Source organism: Catharus ustulatus, chromosome 11, assembly GCF_009819885.2.
Source record: "Catharus ustulatus isolate bCatUst1 chromosome 11, bCatUst1.pri.v2, whole genome shotgun sequence".
In the NCBI taxonomy this organism is placed as follows: Eukaryota; Metazoa; Chordata; class Aves; order Passeriformes; family Turdidae; genus Catharus; species Catharus ustulatus.
Genome location: NC_046231.1, coordinates 12989553 through 13011253, shown reverse-complemented (window position 1 = coordinate 13011253; position 21701 = coordinate 12989553). Strand labels below are relative to the sequence as shown.

Genomic DNA, 21701 nt, shown 5'->3' with positions numbered 1-21701 from the left:
GTTGTGTCCTTTGTGCTGGTGCCCAGTGCTGCTGTAACCTGCTGGCAGGGGGCTCCAACTGGAAAACCATGGCTTTGGGCTGACCCCAAATGCTGCTGGCACCAGACACTGCCAGGGGCTCCCAAAGCCCTCAGACCCCACTAAGCAAAGGCAGGCAGAGGGAGAGACAGCAAAGACAGAGGGGGGAAGGAAACATCAGCTGCTAATGAGTCTGTCAGATTAATTTGCCAGCCTGGCACAGCCTGCAGATGCTGATGCCCAGGGAGAGCAGTCAGGGGCCGTGTTTAGCTTCAGCTTTGATGTCATGTCAGACTAAAGGCACACCTTTAATTCCTCTGCCATCATTTTTCCCTGCCATGATGCTGGCAATGCAGGGCTGCTCCTGGGTCCATCCCTCTCTTCCTTGGCCAGGTTTTGTGTGGCCAGAGTGGCCACCTCGGGCTGTGGGGAGCAGAGCAGAGGCAAAGCATCCACAGCAGTGGCTGCATGGCTGGGGAAGAACCTCACCCTGAAGATAAAGGGGCTCATTTCCTTAAGTGCTAGAGCAATCACTGCTTTCCAGGGGATTTCTTGCATGAGAGGTGAAGTAGGGATGGTCCAGGTGCAGGGGATAGAGACACATCACAAAGACACGGGATAGGTCTATGCTTAGAGAGATTCACTTTTACAGCACAGCAAAGCTTTTAGATAAAGTGAAAAAGTTAAAGAGGAATTTAAATGCCCTCATTAAACTAAGCATCGTTTCAGATGCTGAAAAGGCCAGGTTGCACCACTGGAAATGGCCTGAAAAATCCACCAGGACAAAAGGAGTCATAATGGCTGTCAGGATGAGACACAAACCCAGCAGAAATCAAGGTTTTGCAAAGCAAGTTGCACTGCTGCAGCCTGTGCTGCTGCACAGCCCTGCTGTGATCCAAAGGCTCTGTGAAATGAAGGGTGGCAGCACATGGAACTTACTTAGTGTTGTCTGAGTCAATGGTATGAAAGAGCTTCTCAAGTTCTTCTTCATTGAGTGTTCCATCAGAAAAGAAGGCCTGGAACTCCTCCAGGGACAGCTTCCCATCATCTGCAAAGAGCAACATCACTGCCATGAGGGAACAGCAAACTGAGGGGGGCAACACTGAAGATCAGGAGTTATTTACAGATTTAAAGATTCACACCAAAATTATCTCAAAGTGCTTCTGCAAAACTGGCCCTCAAACATTGCAGAGCTCCTGGCTGACCCAGGGCCAGGGGAAGATGCACTGGCCATTGGCAACTAATTGGGCTATTAACCCAAAGCATGGCTCAGACACAAGGAGGAAAAACTGGTGAGCTTCATCCTAAAACTGAGTTACATTTAAGAAATTATGGAGCATTTTGTCTGCCCTATGTTCAAATGATGCAGGATGTTCATTAAGGGACATTTTCTAGATGAGAAACCATCCTGGGCTGGAATTACAACAGACCCAGAAAATCTTTTGCCATCTCCATCCAGCTGCATCCTCTCCAGCACAGTCCATCTCCCTGCCCTGGACAGAAATGTTAACTGGAATCTATTTCACTGATGTGAAAACCTGGCCACACTTCCTATGCTCTGTTATATATTGGTCCCAGTGGCCATTTAGTACTGGGGCTACTATGGCCTCCTTAAACGACCAAGAAGAAAAAGAAATTATTAAATTCATACACAAGGGGCTAAAAGAAGGTCTCACAAGTTTGACTGATAAGATGACAAAGGCTTACATTTAACTGACAGATCTGGAGCCTTTCTCTGTGCTCTGCAGACAGGAACAGAGCTGGCTGTGAGAAAGCTCCTGTGAAGTTCAGCAATAAAGCAACAGGAGAGAGACAAAAGAAACTCTAAAGAAACTTCACTTTACCATTTCTTGTCCAAGCTGCTGACACCACACTCCAGTGTGCAGCAGTGCCTGGGGGGGAATAACTGCCATAGGTCACATATTATTTAAAATCTTTCCATTCATATCCACAGAAGAGTCACAGATTGGAAATGCTGCCTACTTTGTGGTAGGAGAATGTATCATTTATTATTTAATCAAATCAATAATAAACCCTGTTGTTTCTTTTTCAGGAAATGATGCTAGAGGACAAAATTAGCCAACTCTTCACACACAAGTCAATATTTCTTCCCCAAAGTAAGTCTGCTGCTCCTAAAACATACCTGCATTGCCAAATGCTAACCCAGTTTCCCTTGCCTGCCATAGACAAATTTAGAACAGTAATAAACTGAGACCAAGATGCCCATTTAATTGGCAATTATGGAAGGAACACAGCAGGAGAACAATCTGCAGCAGCACTGGGTGAAGAGGGCACCATTTCCAGAGCACCACAATGGCTACAGGGAGGGTCCAGCTGCTTTTATTGTTTTTCTGCATTCCTCCCCCAAAACGTGACCTTTCTGCAGCAGGCAGGGTGCAGAATAGCAATGCACAGCTCAGGGGATGGGTCCCAAATCTGCTCCCTGTTTCTGATTACAGACCACCTGTACTTCAGCAAGAACCTATTGCTTGAAGCATCCCAGCAGTGTCACCTGGAAGTTCACCACTGGTGATATTCTGACACTGAAGGGGATAAAAAAAAATATTGTGTCCAGAGCAGGAGCCCCATCCACAGCACCCAGCTCCACCTCTCCATACCACACAACTGGACAAGAAGCTTTTCCCCCTCAGTGCTCTTATTTATGCAGTATCCTAGCCAAGATCAAGGTTTGGTTCCTCCTGATCCTGACTGGCAATGAATGCACATCTTCAAGCACCAAGATCAGAAGGATGGCAGCATTTCTATCCCACAAGGGCTAAACAATTCTTTATATATAGAACATTTTACCTGTAAACCATAAATCAGGGCTTGTTCACCTTCAAACTGTCCTTCAACACAGAGGGCAGCAGAAATAAATTCCCAGGAAAGTCACATAAATCAACTTACTGGGAAAGAGAAATTATAAAGTGAAGTGGGTTTTTTTTCCCAGGAGACTGCTTTGATCTGATTTTACAGTTTGCTTAACTCTGAAAAACACAAAGGTGTTTTTAAGTTTAAGGCAAAAAATCCACACCCTTTATCTAGTTTATATCTTATAACATCTATGTTTCATTTTATTCTTGCTTGTTTTGTTTTGGTTTTTAAAGACTTTTTTTTACTAATGTGCTCTAGGATGCATTTTTGCTGCAGCCTCTGAAATATCTGTGTTTGAAATCTGTGCCAAAACACTGCTCTGACTCCTGCCTCAGAGTCTCCAGAGAGAGCAGGTAGACAGATACCAAATACCATGACAGGTCAGATCACTGGAAACCAACATGCACAGAAATTTTGTTGGCATTTAACAGCCTGAAGTAATGAAAAAACAGGATGATTTAAGGATCTAGAGGAAGAAGGAGGTGACAGTCAGTTTTGTTCAATTTTTATTGTCTGGACACCCCACAGAACTGATTGAATAAAAGTATTCTGACCCCACAGAATTTGAATAAAAGCACCAATTTTATTTGCAAGCAGTGCTCAAGCCCTTCATCTCCCCCCAACCACCAGCACCAAGTTCCACTCAGCTTAAAGCTGATGGTTATTTAATATAAACTGGAATACTTGTCTGCAAACACCCAGAGCAAAAGCCTTTCTGAGTAACAAGATAATCCCTGAGCTGCATATCTATAATTGTGGAACAGCCTGGGTTCTGGAGCCCAGCAGGCAAAGATGCCTTCAGGGAACTTTGGGGTGATAAGAGGAAGCAGGCTGGGCTGGGATTTGCCAGTTCAAGTTAAACTGTTAAAAACCCCTGGTGAGGAGGATTTACCACGATGGCACCAGCACCAGGTCCCTGGCTGGCAGCTGCTGTGATAAGTGAGATCTGATGGGACACTGAGGTCCAGGAGGAGCCTTATCAGGACAGTCCCAGCTTTTTGTGACAGCAGGAATCCTACACTCAGTGAGAATGGGTAAGACTTCCAGAAAGCAGCTTTTTGCAGGAAGCTGCTGGGTTCAAATTGTCCAAAGGGACAGGCAGAGCCTCAGCTGCTCATCCTCAGCCACCCCTGCCCTGCAGAGCTGCTCTGGGATCTTTCAGACCTTGGCACCTACTTTTGACAGGAAGCATAATGGAAAAAATGAGATTCTTCACCAAATCTTACTAAACCAAATTAAGTTTCCATCATTTTTACGGTCTAGATCATAAAGATCTTAAGATCTAGAGATCTAGATCTGCACAAATATTTGTGACTTTTTTATCTGGGCAACCAGATAAAGGCAGACAACCTAAATCCACAGACTCCCTCCCTCTCCTTTAAACCCAGCACTAGAAGTTAACACCTAGCTGTCAGCAAGGACAAGAGCCACCAACTAGAAATTGCCTCCCTTGCACTGATGGGCAGAGAAAAGAGATAATCAGGCCACAGCTACCCTGCCATCATTTCTTCCTGAGAGAGCAATCTTCATTTTAGCCTAGCTTTTCAGAATAATTCAATCACAGGCAAAGACCAAAGCAAATAACCAGCCCAACAGAGTTCTCAAAGTTAAAGCTAACTGAAGAGAGAAGGACATAAGGGAGAGCATCAGAAAACCCCAACTGGGATGTTATTATATCTCCATTTGCCATCATGAAAATGTGAGGAGTCCAGAAGTGGCTTTTACACCTTCAAACTCACACAATCAAGCTGTTCTCACCCACTAACACAGCCCAGGGAAAAATCAAACTGAGATCATAAATTGTCCAAAGTACAGGAAATCTGAGGGCTGAGTTTCTGGAAATTCACTCAGTGACACAAATGGCTTAAAGCAGCTACAAAATAAGGTCACTGTTCTGAGCCTGAGTTGGCTAAATCTGTTTTCAATTACATGAAGCTGAGACTGCTCATGTATTTTCCAGATATATTATGAATATATTTTCTAGCTATTATTATGACTAAACTTCATTACTTACTTTTATTACTCTGTGAATTTAAAATGCTCTAAGCTCCGCTTACTTGCAAGTGCCCAACAGCTATGGGTAAGTAAATTGGATTTTATTGGGGCCTGTGAATAAAAATGATAACTCTATTTTTTTCTTATTTCTTGGGAATAAACATGAGCCAGCAAGAATAGGGATTGGCTTCCACCCTGAACCCTCCATCCAGCCCCCTCAGAAGCCAGGAGCAGAGAATTTGTTCATTAATTTACACAAAAGGGAATATGGGCTTGAGCTTTCCATCCTGTGCTGTAGGAAAAATTACCTCCAGGCCCACAGATGATCTGTGATGAACATTTCCAATGGGCAAGGAAGGGCTGTGTCCTCTGCATCACCCAGTGTGCTCTGAAAATCATCTGCAGCTCTGACCACTGACTCAGGCGTGTAAAAAATCATCACCCACTCCAACTGCAGCCTCACTGTGCTCTGCTGGGGACAGCTGCATTTAGCTGGGAGCAGGGCTGGTGATTCTCCTGCAGACCTGGCTGAGGCTGCAGAGCCCCAGGAGCTGTGCAGGAGAGCACAGCCCACGCTTGGGGGCTCTGCACAAGGACAGTGCCATTGCCACTGGAACACAGCCCCTGCAAGTGCCTCTGCTAATGAGATGGAACACACATCATGACAAGGAAATTACCACAATTACAGTCATTTTCTAGTGAAAGGAATTTACAGAATGACTCCAAAATGTTGAAACTTAACTAATGCCCAGCACAGCTGTTTCCACAAGGGTCAGTGCCACACCAAGCAATCTGAGCAGATAACCTGAGAGAGAGATTGATGTTTCCAGCACAGGGAATAATCTCTGTTTGGAACACTCTAATGCCAGCTAGGAATGCTGCAGGGACCTACTGGGTGATGCTGGCACGGGAACACAAAGGCTGGCACAGAAGAAAACAGTCTCACATACAAAGTAAGGGATTGAGCTACAGGATCTGGGGTTTTGCTCACTCAACTCATTGAAAATCACTTGATGATTGGTCTTGTGTGTACTGGGCATGATCCCCTCCCCTGCCTTCTTGCCATGAGCACAGTTTTGAGGTGGTGTCTTCCATCTTCTGCCAGTGACCCCCATCCTGTGGGCACAACCCACAGCAATCCCTGCTCGGGGCAGGCTGGGCACACACACCAAAGCTCACTGGCAAATGCCAACACAGCTCTGCTTCCAGCATCTGCTCTGTGGTACTGAAAACCTTTGGGATTTCAATACTCCCAGAACTTCTTTCCTTCCTGTGCCTGGATGAGGCCTTGGAGGACCATCGGATGCACAAAGCAAATAAAACATCCCTGAAGAAGTCAGCCAACTGCTCTCCATAGTCATTCACCCCGGGAATGAAGATCATCTCTTCTTTGGGAATTTGGCTAACTTTTGTCTTCATCAAAGCACAGACTTCAGCAAACACAAAATTTAGCCAATTTCACACTTCTCCTTTCTTCTCTGCAGCATAGGATGAAGTTCTGTGGTACAGCTGAAACTGGAACATATCTAAAATTTGTGAATGGCACTTATAGAAGGACTGAGGATCCTTTCTGTGGCTGGATTAGCCTTTTCATTTCCATTAAAATAGGGGAAAAGTGACTTTCATTTCAAAATTACCACATCAGTCAGTATAAGATGTTGAGGAATGACTTCAAGCCTGGTTCTTGTTTAGGGTGATGGGTAATGCTGCATGCACCAAGCAGACAATGGCTGGGAATCTTCCCTGTAGGACTTGGACTGGAGAAAATGGGATTTCCATTGTAGTCAGAAAACTGCTCCTCATTCCCATCAGAAATAGCCTGGCCATTAAGCAGTGTCCATTAGGATGCCAGAATTTCCCCCAAGCTGCTCAGCTTTTATCATGAAATCAAGCCTTTTGTCATCCGAGAGTTGGAAGTAATTTTGAAATTATTTTTAATGGCAGCTATAGATAGTTATCAAATGTGAGCTGTAGGTAGGGAGACAGGCAGAGCTGATATAACACATTTTCTCTCACTATCTTTTGTGAAGACTCTACTTTTTTCCCACATAATTCTCACCCTGCTGTAATGACCTGATTTAAATGTGTTTGTGTGTGGGGGTGGTGGTTTCTGTGCTCACCCCATGATATTGAATTTGGAATTTTTATCACAGGTATCTAGGAATGCCTTTCAAAGAAATTCCTAGTTGTTTATAAATTAATGCTGGAATTAGACTTCCCCAGGGTGTTAATAGCCTGGCTAGGTTCAATGCAATTGCTGCTTGATAGAGGTTACAGCAGAAAACACCCAAACAGAGCAGGATCCAGACAGAAATGCCTGTAGTCCTTAAAGCTTTCTCCAGCCACCATTTTCCTCCTGAGAACAGGAGGTAGCCTGTTTCAGTTTTCCTCTCACTATCCAAGTTATTTGCTCTAAGTTTAAAAAGAAAATGAATGTCAGTAGCTGATTTCAATACATTTGCTTCACATCTGTAGCAGCACAGGACAGCACTGAGCCCCTCCACCTGCTTCAGCTCTGAAGTAATTCCTGGAAACTGGAGGTGATCTGAGCCCTGAACATGAACATATTGGTCTGGCTTAGGGCAGAGCAGTGGGAAAACACTTGGGAAAGGAAACCAGAACTTGCAGTGAGCAACCACCTGGCAAAGAATTCATTTTGAGAGGCTGTGTGTGAATTCTCCATGGGTGCCTTGGGCTCCAGCCTGGGCAGCCAAGAGGGGTTGGAGGGGAGGCACCCTGGGTGGCTGTGCACAAGGTCAGTGTCACAGCACAGAGCAGACCTCTGGGCTACACACCATAAATTTATAGCATTTAATAAATACATAAATAAAGGGTCCTGGTTTTGGTTAGGGTAGAGTTAATTTTCTTCCTAGAGGCTGGTACAGGGCTGTGCTTTGGGTGTAGTAGGAGAATAATGCTGATAACACACTGCTGTTCTAGTGGCTGCTGAGGAGATTGGGGCCATACCTTCACCTCTGGTTCTTCACTCTCCCCATCAGGAAATCTCTGTTTCCAAGCTCTGCAGCCATCAGCAGACCCAGCTTAGCTCCAGACATACAACTGCCACTGCCTCTCAGCTATTTTTCATCTTAGTTGACCTGAGACTGCCTTTTTATATAGGGTGCTATTAAATGGATGACTGACTTTGAACAACCATAGCTTTTTAGCACTTTGATTTATTTACTCCTTTAAAGTCTCTGCCCTGTGAGCTCCACAAGCACAGCAAAGCAGCAGGTCCCTGTGCAGAGCTTGCAGCCTCCTGCCCCAAACAGCCTCATTCTCTCTCCCAGAGGCTTTTTGGGAGGGATACATATCCAAACATATCTATTCATATCCAAACACCTCTTGCTGTCTCCATTGTTACTCAGTCTCATCCTCTCTCTGTCATCCTGAACATCCTGAACTTCCTTCTTCATTAAAGTGCCTTCAATATCTCCTTTCCCTGTGTCCCACCTTCTTTTTTTATTTGAACTGTTGAACATGTGACAATGTAGTCACAGCTATACAGATTTAGAATTTCTATTTCAGAGGAGGCTGTGCAGAGAGTAGAGGTTGCAGCATCATCAACCTTTGATCTCTACCACTTGATCCCCAAAATTTCTGTTTATTGCCCAGGCAGCCTTGTTGCAGACCCTTTCTTGATTCACCATCCTGAAACACATTGCACAAATTGGATATTAGGAAAAATTTCTTTACTGAAAGAGTGGTCAAGCATTGGAAAAGAGTGTCCAGGAAGGTGGTGGAATCACCATCTGTGGAGGCATTTAAGACTTGTAGATGTGGCACTTGGGGACACAGTGATAGACTCCAAGGACACTCTATGATCTCAGAGGGCTTTTCCAACCTTAGTCATTCTGTGATTATAAAACATCAGCAAACTTTCCTCTACCCAACCCCTGTCAAAGCCCATGAGCTACTAGCAGCCTCCCTAAATATTTGATCTAAAGTGAAAATGAAACACAAAAAGAGCACAGCTTGTTGTTAATACGAGATCACTCAGTGCTTCAACCATCCCAAAATGGTAAATCCTGACTTTAAAACTTCTTCCTTTCACTCAAGGCAAAATTCTTACGAGGAGACCTTGCTAAAAGAGAGCAGAACCTGTCTCCTGCAGTGCCCTAAAAACAACTATTCTGGACAGTAATTGCTACAGACAATGAAAAATACAATAAAATAAATAGTAGGAGGAAAAATTGATATTTGGATACTTCTACTGAATTATGCAATAGCATAGCATATTTTCCTATGCAAAAAAATAGTTAATTTTTATGCATCAGCAAACTGCAGTGTGATACATAATTCCCTGCAAGGTTAAGCATTTCTTTGTGTGCAGAATAGAGAGGTGGCCTGGGAATCACAGAGAGATATTTAAATCTGCTCTTGAGCCCTGCCACATCAAAGCAGAGCAATGGGCTTATTTGGGAGACTTTTTTGCAATTCCCCACTCACACATCAAAAGATACCCATGGTTTCAAGCTGCTGCAAGGCTCTTACTCCTGCCATGCTGTGGTGATCCTCCAGGTGCTCCCCACTGGATGAGATTTCTGCTGAGAGGCAGAAGCCTTGGGGTGATGGGCAGAGATGTAAAACCACTGCAGCACTTGGTGTGTTCTCCTTCAGGCCTCCTACAAGAATAATATGGGATCTGAGGGAGCTCATGCCTTTCTGAACTCCAAGGGACCTTCACCATACCTGAAGAAAAATCCCCTGAGAAGCAGCCATGGCCAACATCTTCCAGAGCCCCCTCTGCCCAGGCTGGCTGAGGACAGGTCACACTCACACACCAGTGCCTGGCCTTCAGCAGCAAGGAGAGAAACTTGAGTTTCTCTGTAGGGACAAGTCAAAATATCACTTCTCAAGCTTATCAGGTCAATTCCCACCCCTGGAAGTGTTCAGTGCAAGGCTGGATGGGGCTTTGAGTAGCCTGGTCCAGTGGAAGGTGTCCCTGCCTGTGCCAGGGAATTGGAACCAGATGAGCTTTAAGGCACCTGCCAACTCAAACCATTCTATGATTCCATGATTTATTTTCATCTCTAGGTGGGCAGCCAAAAGCTTTATTTTGCTGGAAATCAATCCCTGAAGCTACAGCTCCCTCCTGCACCCAAACAGACCAGCAGTGTAGAACTGACACTCCCAGGAAATCGCTGGAACTGCCACAGCAAGGGCACAGCTGCTCTGGTGCTGGAGCAGCTGGAGAGATGTTGGATGTTCTGTGTACCCCACTGAGTTTAAGGAGCAGCTCAGTGACAGCAGCAAACCCAGACCATGGGGCTCTCACAGCTCTCAGACTCCTTGAAGAGCAGCAGTGAATGCATGTCCACTGCAAACAGGAAAGAGAGGAAGAAGAAAATTTTAGATAGCAGGTGCTTCACCTTAAGACACATGGGTAACCACCATTACTCACTGACAGTAACCTCATGCATCCTTAGAACACACTGGAGCCTGTACAGGGCCCTCACACTGCCCCTGCCAAATTAATGTCCTCACTTCTGATTGAGGACAGCTCAGATCCCAGATTTAGAAAGGCAATGTATGCTGCTCTGCGCCGTGCCCGAGTGGGAATGTGCTAGCTGAAACATTTGTGAACTATCAGCTCCAGGCAGACTGCCAGCTCCAAAGTTTTCAAACTTTATCCTTAAAATATGGCAGAAACATGAAAAGAAAAAGTAAACCTGGAATGATTGATCAGGAAGTTTCAATCAAGCTGAGGCAGAAGCCAGCACTCCTGACTCCAGTACACCCCAGCTCTGCACAAGCCCATTAAATTGGAAAGCTCAGAAACAGGCACCAAACAACCCTAATTCCCCTCTGTTCCTCATTAAGCAGCCTTTGCACTTGCTTTTTTTAACGTGTAGATAGATGAATATTTCAGAGGGCTGAGGCAGGGTTTACACTATTGTCAGCTCATTATACCCAGCATACAGCTCCAAACTGAGGAAGAGGCAAATGTTGGAGCAAAAGAGGAAAAGCTGATAAAAATGCATGGTGCTGCCTCTCAAAAGTGTGGCCCTGGTGTGGCCAGGGCATGGCAGGGAGAGAACCTCCCTGGGGCTGAGGCAGCTCTTGGCTGGGCTTGCAGCACCACGCTGGACCTGGGCACAGCCTGGTGGGGCTGCCAGAGGCTGTTCCATGAGCAGCTCAGCTGGGATCACTGCTGCCAGCTCCCTGTGTGTGGGGATCACTGCTGCCAGATCCCTGTGTGTGGGGATCACTGCTGCCAGATCCCTGTGTGTGGGGATCACTGCTGCCAGATCCCTGTGAGCTGTGTGTGGGGATCACTGCTGCCAGATCCCTGTGAGCTGCTGATTGTGGGGATCACTGCTGCCAGCTCCCTGTGAGCTGCTCATAGGGATCACTGCTGTCAGCTCCCTGTGAGCTCTTTGTGGGGATCACTGCTGCCAGATCCCTGTGAGCTCTGGATTGTGGGGATCACTGCTGCCAGATCCCTGTGTGTGGGGATCACTGCTGCCAGATCCCTGTGTGTGGGGATCACTGCTGCCAGATCCCTGTGTGTGGGGATCACTGCTGCCAGATCCCTGTGAGCTGTGTGTGGGGATCACTGCTGCCAGATCCCTGTGAGCTGCTGATTGTGGAGATCACTGCTGCCAGCTCCCTGTGTGTGGGGATCACTGCTGCCAGCTCCCTGTGAGCTGTGTGTGGGGATCACTGCTGCCAGATCCAGTGGCTGTGCTGGGTCCCTGTGTGATGGTGGCACATCAGAAATGAGCCGTGGGCAAGTCTGAAAACTCACCTGGGCTCTGTCACTGCAGCAGTCCCCCTGTGATTTTGTTTCTCCCTTGTAAAATAAGCATTATTCTGTGCTTAGTAGAACCCTTGCAGTGGTGAGAAGCAGTGCTCTCAGTGACCTTTCAGGAACACTTCAGAGGAAGGCAGTGGGGCTGTTTCCATGTGGTAGCCACTGGAGCTGTTGACTGTTGACAAATTAGCAGCAAATTACAGCAGATTAGAGAGCTACAAACTCATCGCTTTCTGCAGTCCCATGAAACAATATCCAGATTGCATTGGCAGCATCAACAGTTTTCCATTCAGCTAACAAGCTGTGCAGAGATGAAGACAGAAAATTAAACTAACACAAAAAGCAGATTCCTCATTTGCATTCTCAGAAGGCAGAAGTTTCCCTACTGCTTTATCATCTGCAGCATCCAGGACATCCAGCTCCCTGTGCCAGGGCTCAAGAGGTGCTTGAATACCGAATGCAGAACCTGCATAATTAATGACTTGCTTCCTCATGTTAACTCCTGAACCGTGAAGTCCAGGTGTAACTACAACACTGATCTCCTGCAACACTAATGTTTCAGTTCTTGAAACTCAATGGTCTCAAAATCCCTGTTAAAAGGAGTTTCAGGCTCTAAAGAAAGCAACTGCTTGTGTTTGATGGTCCCTCTCTGAGAAACCCCTTTGCCAAAAGCTAATTTTTGGGGGATAGTCTCTGCTTCAATATAAACGAGAGCCAAAGTGGTGCCTCCCCATGGGATGCCCTTGCAGGTCTCCAGCATGGTCTGTCCTGGCTCCCATGGGTGTATGGGGACAGCAGCCAAGACAAATCTCACCCAATCCACCACAGCTGCTCTTATTTTTTATGCTTCCCCTTAATAATCTTCTGCATTTCCTGTTTATTTTCACAGTGAAAATGTAAGCCCTATGCTCAGTGTCTCCAGCTATTTGTCCAGGGCAGGATGGGTGTCTCAGCCCTGTCAGAGATATTTAACATCTCTAAGGCAAACAATGCAGATCTTTTCTACACTCTCTCATCCTTTTGCTCCAGCAAAGCATCTGAGCAGCACAGAACAGAGCAGTCCTGCAGGGAAGGCACATCTGCTCTGAAAAGATTGCAAAGAAAAAACAAAACCTAAATATGTTTTTCTGCTCCAGCAAGTTAAACTAGCACCTCTTTAATCACAGATTTCTACTTTTAACAGAGCTGCAACATGAATATCTTCTCTGTTTATTTTTTAAATTTGTTCCTTTCTAAAGTAGGTTATAAAACCTCCAGAACTCTCATCCAGCTTTTCGGTTGAGGGAGAAGAAAGAAAAGCTATTTTGTTGTCGTTTCTGCGATGACCCATGTAGCAGAGAATAAAGTACAAATGAAAAACTGCAAATTTAAACAAAACCGATGGAAACAACAAGAACAGGAACCACTGCAGCAGGATCAGAATCCTCCCTCGACCCAGAGCCCAGGGGCACGGGTTTCACAAGTAGGTCAGGCTGGCACTGGAAAGGCAGAGCATCCCTGCAGCGCCTCTCCGTGTGCTCCACCCACACTGAGCTCCCACAACGGGCAAACCCCCCTGCAGCCAGCACCAAAGGCAGGGGGAAACTGTGTGCCAACTCAAATTCCTGTTGGGAAGCATCCCCTGGCCCCCCACCCATCTCAGCATCTCCCATCCCTCCTCAGCATCCCAGCCCGACCCGGGCGCTCTGGGATTCAATCCAGCCTGCTTTAACTTGCTAAAGCTGAGGAAAAAAAAGGGTATCTGAAGGACAAAGTCACTGGAAAAATGCCTACAAGTTTGTTTTGTTTGTTTTTTTTTCCCTCCAGGGAAAAATGGGGTCATCTGGCGTGTCTTCTTAAAGAAAGCTTTCAAAGGAGCACTTGAAAATCCCAGACCTGGAGTATTTCAAGTTTTGTTTCAGTTTAATCCTTATATCTAAACACTGACAACAGCCTCTCAGTTTTTAGTTTACTTTTCCACAGCAAACCTGAACAAGTTGTCACTGAGTTCCTAAATAGGAAAAAGAAGAGAAAAAACACTCTGCTGCAGTTTTTTCACTGAAAATTGATAACCACAAATGCACAAAGCACTGGGGTGGCCTGTGCATGGGACTGTTCCCTAACAGAGTGCTGGGGAAGGGCTTCCCTACTCCCTCACCCAGCCCTGCTGCAGCTCATCAAAATGCTTCTTTGGGAGGCTGTGTTTCAGAGAAGTCTTTGTGAATTTTTAATGCCCTGTGCTACTTTAGCGTTTGCTGAATTCACAATTTTTCCACGCCATCTCAGCAGCATGTGCTGCAGCCATGCGACCTGGAGCAGCACACAGCCTTTCCCAGCACGGCTGAGAGCCTGGGATCACACAGATCCCAAGGAGAGGCCCATGGGCAGTGCAGGGAGATGCTTCCAGGCCCTTCTGCAGAACCTTGTGATGCAAAACCTCCCCAGGCCAGCACCCAGGTTTGAGCTGGAATTTGAGTAGTGCACCCATGGGAGCACAGAGTGACACTGCTGACATTGGCATGCTGAAACCCAGCAGGACAGCTCTGTCTGCAGCCTCTGCACAGGGAGCTGTGCTCTCATCTTTTCTCTTTCAGCTCTTACAAAGCCCAAAGGTGAGGGCAGATGGGGAAACACTGGATGCTGGTGTGGAAAACCAGCTGGGAAAGCAATGCATTGTGCAGGAGAAGGAAAAGGGGAGTGTGGTCCATGAAAGCCAAGACACACAAGCTGTCTGACACAAGGGTGAAGCATGACCCTTCTGCTTTTGGCAGAACTGAATTTACACAGGAGAGCAGTGGCACTGAGAGCCTCCAGCCCTTAGGGTGATGCTTAACAGTTTCCAAGATAAACCACACTCATATGAGCTCTCTTCTGCTTCCCCAGGCTCTGGTAAGAAAATCACTGGAGTAATTTCATAGTTTTTAAAAAAGATACAACACCAAAAACCCTCCCACCAGAACCCAACAGCATCTGGATTTCACAGGAGTGCCGTGCCAGGAAATGCTATACAAGGCACTCATAGGAAATCCAAATTGCTAATACCATTTTTTTCCCCCCTCAAAGCTGAGGAGCCCTAAGTTGGGAACACAGCTCTGTTCTGCTCAGGAGTACAGAGGCACTACAGCAGAGTAAAGATAACCCAGCAAGCAAGAGAGAAAATGCAGGAGCCACTCTGCACATGGACAACTCACTGCAGGCTGCCTGCTTGGTGATAGAAACACTTGAGGGAACTCTGTTCTTCTTTGATACTCTGAGCATTATGAGCTTTAGGGAATGGAATAGAAAATTGTAGGTTTAGCCCTTGATGGTATCTCCTGTGATGTTTGATCAAACCCTCCTCGTGTGGAGGAGGTGATTTATTAGCAGAGATTGGACCCATTTGAAGAAAGAAGAACCTGGTGCAGGAGAAGGCTCATCTGAGAGCTTCATCAAAGCAGCAGTTTACAGAGAGGCTTTCTGTCTCTCAGCACTACCAGCTCACATGTCAGTGCCAAACCTGCCATGAAAAAGCTTTCCAGAAAGCAGACAAGCATCATCACAGCCTTGGAGGAGCACAGCTCTCTGCAGGCTCTCCTTTGCCTGCAGGAAGCCCATGAAAATTTCCTGTCCTCCCAAACTATCAGCACAGGCTGGATTTCTAGACTGGTTCAATGCACAAAGCCCTGGGTGAATTCAGCAGGATTTAGCACCCCCCTCATGAGGGACCTTTGTACACAAGTGAGTCTGAAACATTTGTGTTTCACTTACATACAAAAAAAAGGACATAATAAGCTAGGATAGGATAGATAGGAAACAAAACAGTCCTTGCAAAAGCAGTGGAGCTGGTGAGGGCCAGGGTGCTGGTCAGGCCATGCTGTGTGCCTGGTCAGGGGACATTTCTGACTGAGGGCTGGGTGACATTTGGTGTGGGAGATGACACAACATTTGCTGTTTCCTTCTATGTCCACCCTAATTAAAGAGCAGCTAATTCCAACCCTGCCTGTCTCTCTCATGGACACACTGAGGTGCTTTTGCAGAGAGAAGGAAGCTCACAATCAGCTCGGTGGTTTCCTACCTGCCCAAATCCCACGGGATGTCTTTGCTGCAGAGCAGCAGGGCTCCTGATGCCAGATCAGCCTCTGTGAATCTGCACCGAGTGCTGCTCCAATAGCCATGCAGTGAGAAACATTTAATCCTCATTCTTGTTTTATAAAAGGATCAAAATGCTCAGCAGGCTGGCAATTCAAAGGCTTAAAACTCAAATACTAAAATTCTAGAAGACAGACAGTAAAAAAGAAAATCACCCCTACTCATGCTGTACTGCAATGGCCCAGTCCTGTTCTGTACTGATTTATGAATAGAAGAAAACTGCTCTCATTTACAGTTCCTTGGTTATCCAGTCACTTGCTGTATGAATACATTTGCTCAGGTTGGTGTGGGCTCTCAGAAAAAGCACATGGAAGGGAGTGAGTGGCCCCAGAGTTTAAGGCTCTTGATACTGAATAAAAAGCAGATCTGTTTGCCCTGCTAAATCTTTCTTTCAGCTGCAGGCAGCCCCCAGCCAGGCTCTGCTGTGTCTGGAGAGGGCTCACCCTGCCAGGAGGGAGCAGGGACATGCTGAGGTGCCACCTGTGCCACCCCACAGCCCCAGCTGTCAGCAGGGCAGGTGTCTCTGCTCCTAACGCTGCCTTGGTCTGCCCACAGACACTTTCTGCTTCCACCTCCTCCACCCAAATCCACCCTCAGCCTCCCATCTGCCTTCCTTTGCCCACTTGCCCCCTTATTAGCCCCTTAGAGGAAGGAGAATTGGGAAATGGGAAAAGTATCAGGTCCTTCCCAGTTTGGGTATTGCAAATCCATCTTTTTAGGAAACATCTCCAGAATTTGTCCTGCCAGGCAGCCCCAGCCCTGTGTGAAGCACACAGCAAAGCAGGAGCGCAGCCGGATTGCATTTGCTGAACAGCAGTCTCTCTCTCCCTGGCTGCTGACCTTTGAAATGTCAGGCACCTCATTTAGAAAGCAACAATTGGGTCTGAAAAGTTTTTAAGGCTCTGTGTCCTGCTCTAGCCAATTTTGCAGTGCTCTGCAAGAACGTCTCCCACTGCTCGGTTTTTCCTTTCTCCTTCATCTCCCCAGGATTTCAGCATTTAGCACCTCGTTCTCTCATGCTGCTCTTGTTATAGGACAATTTAATATTCCTGACTATGGACAGCCCCACTTTTATAACTTCTTTTCAGATAATCCTTTCTTCAGTTAAATGCTAGAAAACCATTTCCCCATCTGATTTCCAGCATAGGAAAACCTTTTGAAAGATCTAAATTCTGTTTTCCTACGACTAGATTACAGGATGTGGGAGAGAGGAAACAAGTTTAGTTCTTTTCTTTGAAAAATATAAATATTTTATCTTGTTTTTACAGTCTTATGCAAGTATTTTCATTTATAGCACACACTTTTTTCCCCACTGTTTGACACATACCAAGTGTATTAATTGATACCACTATCACTCCAGCTACAAAGGACAGCAAGACAATTCTGCACATGGCTGTGTTTGCATAAAGCCAAAAGCCCAGTTGTGCATTCCCCATTCCCCACCTCTGGTCTCCAGTTTGAAACCCAGACAGGCAAGCTGTGTCTCCTATCACTCAGCTTTCCAGGCAGAAATATTTCAAATTAATTGATGGTCCCTTCCTGCCCCTCTGTCCTTTCTTTCCTCTTATCCCACCCCATGGGGATGCCACAGGGGTTGATGAGGGTTGCAGATTTGCTCTCTGCAGATGGTGCTGGTGCCAAGGAAGGTGGCAGTGTGGTGCCATGGCAGCTCTGCAGCTGCTCCTGCCTGTGCAGCCTGCCCCATTTACTGTTATTACTACTACTATTATTATTATTATTATTATACTACACCGCAGAGCCTATTAGTGTGAATGCACTGGTAAAGATTTTGATAAATCTTGAACATTTTGCCAGTATTAATTCAACCTTTTTTAGAAGGTGGGTAGGGATGTGTAAACTAAAAAGAAAGCAGCTGATGGTACTACAAAGGCAAGGAAGGAAAAGCAGCCTTGCTTAACAAAGTGTAGCGTGTTCAAAAGCCAGCAAACCAGCCAGCTGGAAAAGTAACATCTCCACAATGAACAGAAAATTCCTTGGAAAGGAAAATAAGCCTCAGTGCACTTATTTTTATTAGCAGGCCAGGCAGCAGGCAGTGCTTTGGTGCTGGCACAGCAGAACAGTACAAATCACCGAGTGCCTAAAGCACTGTGGGCTCCTGGAGCCAACACTGAGGCTTAGGGAGAAGAACCCCCACGGGTATGTGCAAAGCACCAGAAGCACCCCAAACCACACTCAGCAGAGCCCTGAAGTCTTGCTGCTCTTACAGAGTGAGGTTAGAAAGCCAAGGTACCAAGGGGCTGGAGCCACTCACATCTGCACTTATCTGTCAGGCTGGGGCCTCAACAGCAGCACCCAGCCAAGGCACAGACCTGGCAGCAGGAACTGAGGCTGAGCCACCTCTTGAACCCAAGCCCAGCTGTACCAGCCCTTCAAACTCTGTTGAGGGGCAGCAGGAGCGTGGCCAGAGCATCTCCCTGTGCAGCTGACACACAGCTCTGCTCTGGCACCTGGGGCTGCAGCAGGGTCACAGAAAAGAAAGTTCCACTCAAAAAAGAATTTCAAATTATTTCCACCTCTAAAACTTTCTGAAAGCGTTGCAGGCTTTTTCCAGAGCAGCACAGCACCTTGCCATGGTGCACACAGCAGCCATGAAAGCAGAGACACTCAGGCTCCTGTTCTCAGCCCATGCTCATCCCCTTCACTCTTTGCTAACATATCCTCCCATGAAAAAAGATCAGCTGCTCTGCCCCTCAGATTATCCTTGCTGGGAGTTAGAGATGTGGATGTATCATTGTTTCAGCTGCAAGTCAGTGAGATACACCCTTCTCTCACACATATGTTATCTGCTATTTTAAATGAGTGAGAAAGATAAGAGGAAGGAAAAAACCACACATGATTTATTGCTGTTCCTGGCCAATTGCCTGAACACAGGCTGCCAGAACATATTTTCTCACAATTGCCTGGCAAAAATTGCTAGCACATTATGAGGATAACTTGCAGCAGTGTATTTGTTCTGGATTCAATTTTTGCCTTATTTAATTTTAATAGCTATAATAAAAAATCTTCAATAAATACAGCTGATCTGCAGAAGATACCTAATTAAAAAGGATGCCAGAGCCCAGTACTGTCCCTTGTTCCCACAGCAACAAGAGCAGAGGAGAGCAAGCAAGCAAAGAGGGAAAAGGAATTCTTTTCCTCTACTAAGGATCTGCTCCACTTCCCCTGAGGGAACTTCCCATGGATTAAATTTAAAGGCAAACATAGGATAGCCCTGCTTCTGAGAAAGAGAGGTAGCTATAGAAGGTCTCAGTGAGATTTGGGTGGGGCAGCAAGAGAAAAAATGTGAGCTGAGGGTCACACAAGAAGCCTGTGGTGGTGGCAAAGGCATTTTAAGGATTCCCCACATGTCACCTCTGCCTGGATGTGCATTGTAATTCTGCACCCTGTCCCTCCTTAGTAACACACTGGGAGCACACAAGCCACAGCTCCAGGTCAAAACAGGGTAAACACCCTGGGTAAAACTGTAAATTGGTCCAAGTTATATGAAGTCAGGCAGGTAGATTTTGTGGAGTTACCAAGGACTCATCCAGGCTGGAGCATCCCCCCACCAAAGGCAGCACCGTGCACCAGCCCAGATTCACTGAACACTGACTGAACCTTGCACAAAGTCATCCAACAGCCCCTCCATGCCTTTGAATGCAGCTTGGGAAACACTTGTGGCACTGACACACTCCCACCAGGGGAGCAGGATAAAACCTGGCCTTTTCTAATCTCAGTTATGGCAGATGTTTAATCTGCCAGGATACTATATCCAGTCAAGCTGCAAAAGTCCTTTCCAAGCACTTTAAAATTGCATATCTGTTAAAAAAAACCAAAAAAACCCCACCAAACCAAAACCCAACAAGAACAGCAACAACAAAATCAGCAGGAGAAATATTGATTTGCTGTGTCTACTTTGAAAAATCTCCCAGATACACCAAGATGAGATATTAATGAGATAGATCAAAAATCATTAAATCCTCAATGTCCATCACTTCCCTGACTTGCCACTATGGTCAGAGCCTTCCCTCTCCCTTGTGCAGCCATTTCCCTGCAGAACAGACCTTCTGCAGATACCCCCCATCTCCTGAAACAGGAACACGACACTGGGGTAAGGCTGAGCCAACACTCACAGCTGCATCTCACCTCCACCAGCTCCTGGCTTCCCTGTGGCAGGAGAGGTGCCCCATCCCCACCATTCCTGCAATGGTTTTGGCCCTGTGCACAGCTATCAGCCAAACCTCAGCAGATCCTCAAAGTGCTCGTGGCTGTCACCTCCCAAGAGTGCCCAGATCCTTGGCCTTTCTCTCCCCTTGGATGTTTGCTACCACTAACCTGAGCCAGACCATGGGGACATTCCCAGCACCTGGCCCAGACAAGGAGCTGGAATCAGTTCAAGGCTCGTGTCATGAAATCAGGAGAGATGCCAGGGCGGATTCCCATCAACAAGGAAAATACATGAATATAATGTTCCAACTAAATTGCTGTCAGGATACCTACAGCCGTGTCTCTCCAGGCCAACAATCCTCATGCTCCAGAAAAACCGGGGCAAGAAGCACTTTTAAAGCCCTACCAATAAAGCTTACATTTTTGGGTTGGGTTTACAAGTAGGTAATAACTCCATAAATGTTTTATCATGCCCTTTGCTGGCTGTCATTGTGCCATGTACACACATTTGCTGTGCAGCCCCCAATTAAATCTCTCAACTTTGGCTCTGGGAAGAAATATCTTTAAGAATCCTCTCAGCTAATTGAGCAGCTTTTCAAAGTCTCCTTGGTAAACCACAATCCCTTATTCCCACTCCCCACAACTTGCAACAGGGTCATTAAATCTTTTACAATAATATATCCCATTTACTCCTGTCCAGCTGAAGCCTCTAATGAGGCTTGCAGAAGAAAACCCACATCTCCCAATCCACAAAGAGAAGAAGGAAATAAACTCCATCTTCTTTGGGTTGCATTTGGTGTCAGACCTTGATCAGCACAGTCCAAAGCCCAGAGGAGCCTTTGGAAGCTCTGCCCTGGGATCAAATGCTCAGCCCCACACTGCCAGGCTAAAGCAGTGCCCCTGCTCACATCCCCTCCCTGCAGCTCTTGGGGACACTCACAGCTGCTGTTTGTCACCAGCCTCTGCACCAAAGGAACTGAAAGGAGGAGCTGAGAGGAAGGACAGAGCAAAGAGCATTGCCTGTGAAAATACCCAGGCTCTGTCATGAGCCCACCCCAGAGGCTGGACACAGCTGCCCTGCCCCACTGCCAGGCCATGGGGCAGAGCCCAACCATGGGCATCTCCTTGCCCTGCCAGATCAGCAACAGCTCCTGAAGGCAAGAGGCTTGAAGAACTGCAGGAAGTGCTCGTGGGCAGGCAGGTTTGAGCCTCTAACAGGGACAAACACAGACAGCAAGCAGGCTCAGCTGATGGGGCAGGATGGAAATCCATGTGTGGGGCAGACTGGTGGGTGGTTTCCTGCACAAGTCTGCTCCTCCACCTGAGCACTGTGAGTGTGGTCCAGCACAGAGCACAGGTCAGCAGTGGCCCAAGGGCTGATTCTTCTGCCCAGGCAGAGCTCTCAGGAAGATGACCCTTCAGGTCAGCAGCATCATCTGCATTTTTAGTGGACTGAGGTGTAGTCTAATATAATAAAAAGCATGTGTGTTTGGGTGTGTGACTGACTCTGAGGTTCAAATGCATTTATTGCCAATGCAGAAATGTCAGGAAGCTTTGAAGGTTACAGCAGTTAAGGTTTTTACCATGGGTTTCACTCAGCAGCTGAATTTTTGAGAAATGCTGGAAAGAAAGGCTCAGCAGCCATGAGAAGGGATGGTGCTGGGCACAAAGGGCAGCCAGGAGCTGCCAGCACAGCCCTGGAGTGGAGCAATGTGTGGCTGAATATATTTTACAGACACAAGGCAGCCAGCACCACAGGCAGCAAGCACACCTGAAGGAGGTT

General features: G+C 46.6%; 1 protein-coding gene across 1 annotated transcript in view; it reads right to left on the bottom strand.

Annotated features, from left to right (window-relative positions):
- NECAB2 (N-terminal EF-hand calcium binding protein 2) overlaps nt 1-21701 on the bottom strand; it is a 72961-nt gene that overhangs the window by 35410 nt on the left and 15850 nt on the right. The window contains exon 3 of the mRNA XM_033069833.2: nt 958-1066. Coding sequence (XP_032925724.1) covers nt 958-1066 — 109 coding nt within the window. The remainder of the gene's footprint in view (nt 1-957; nt 1067-21701) is intronic.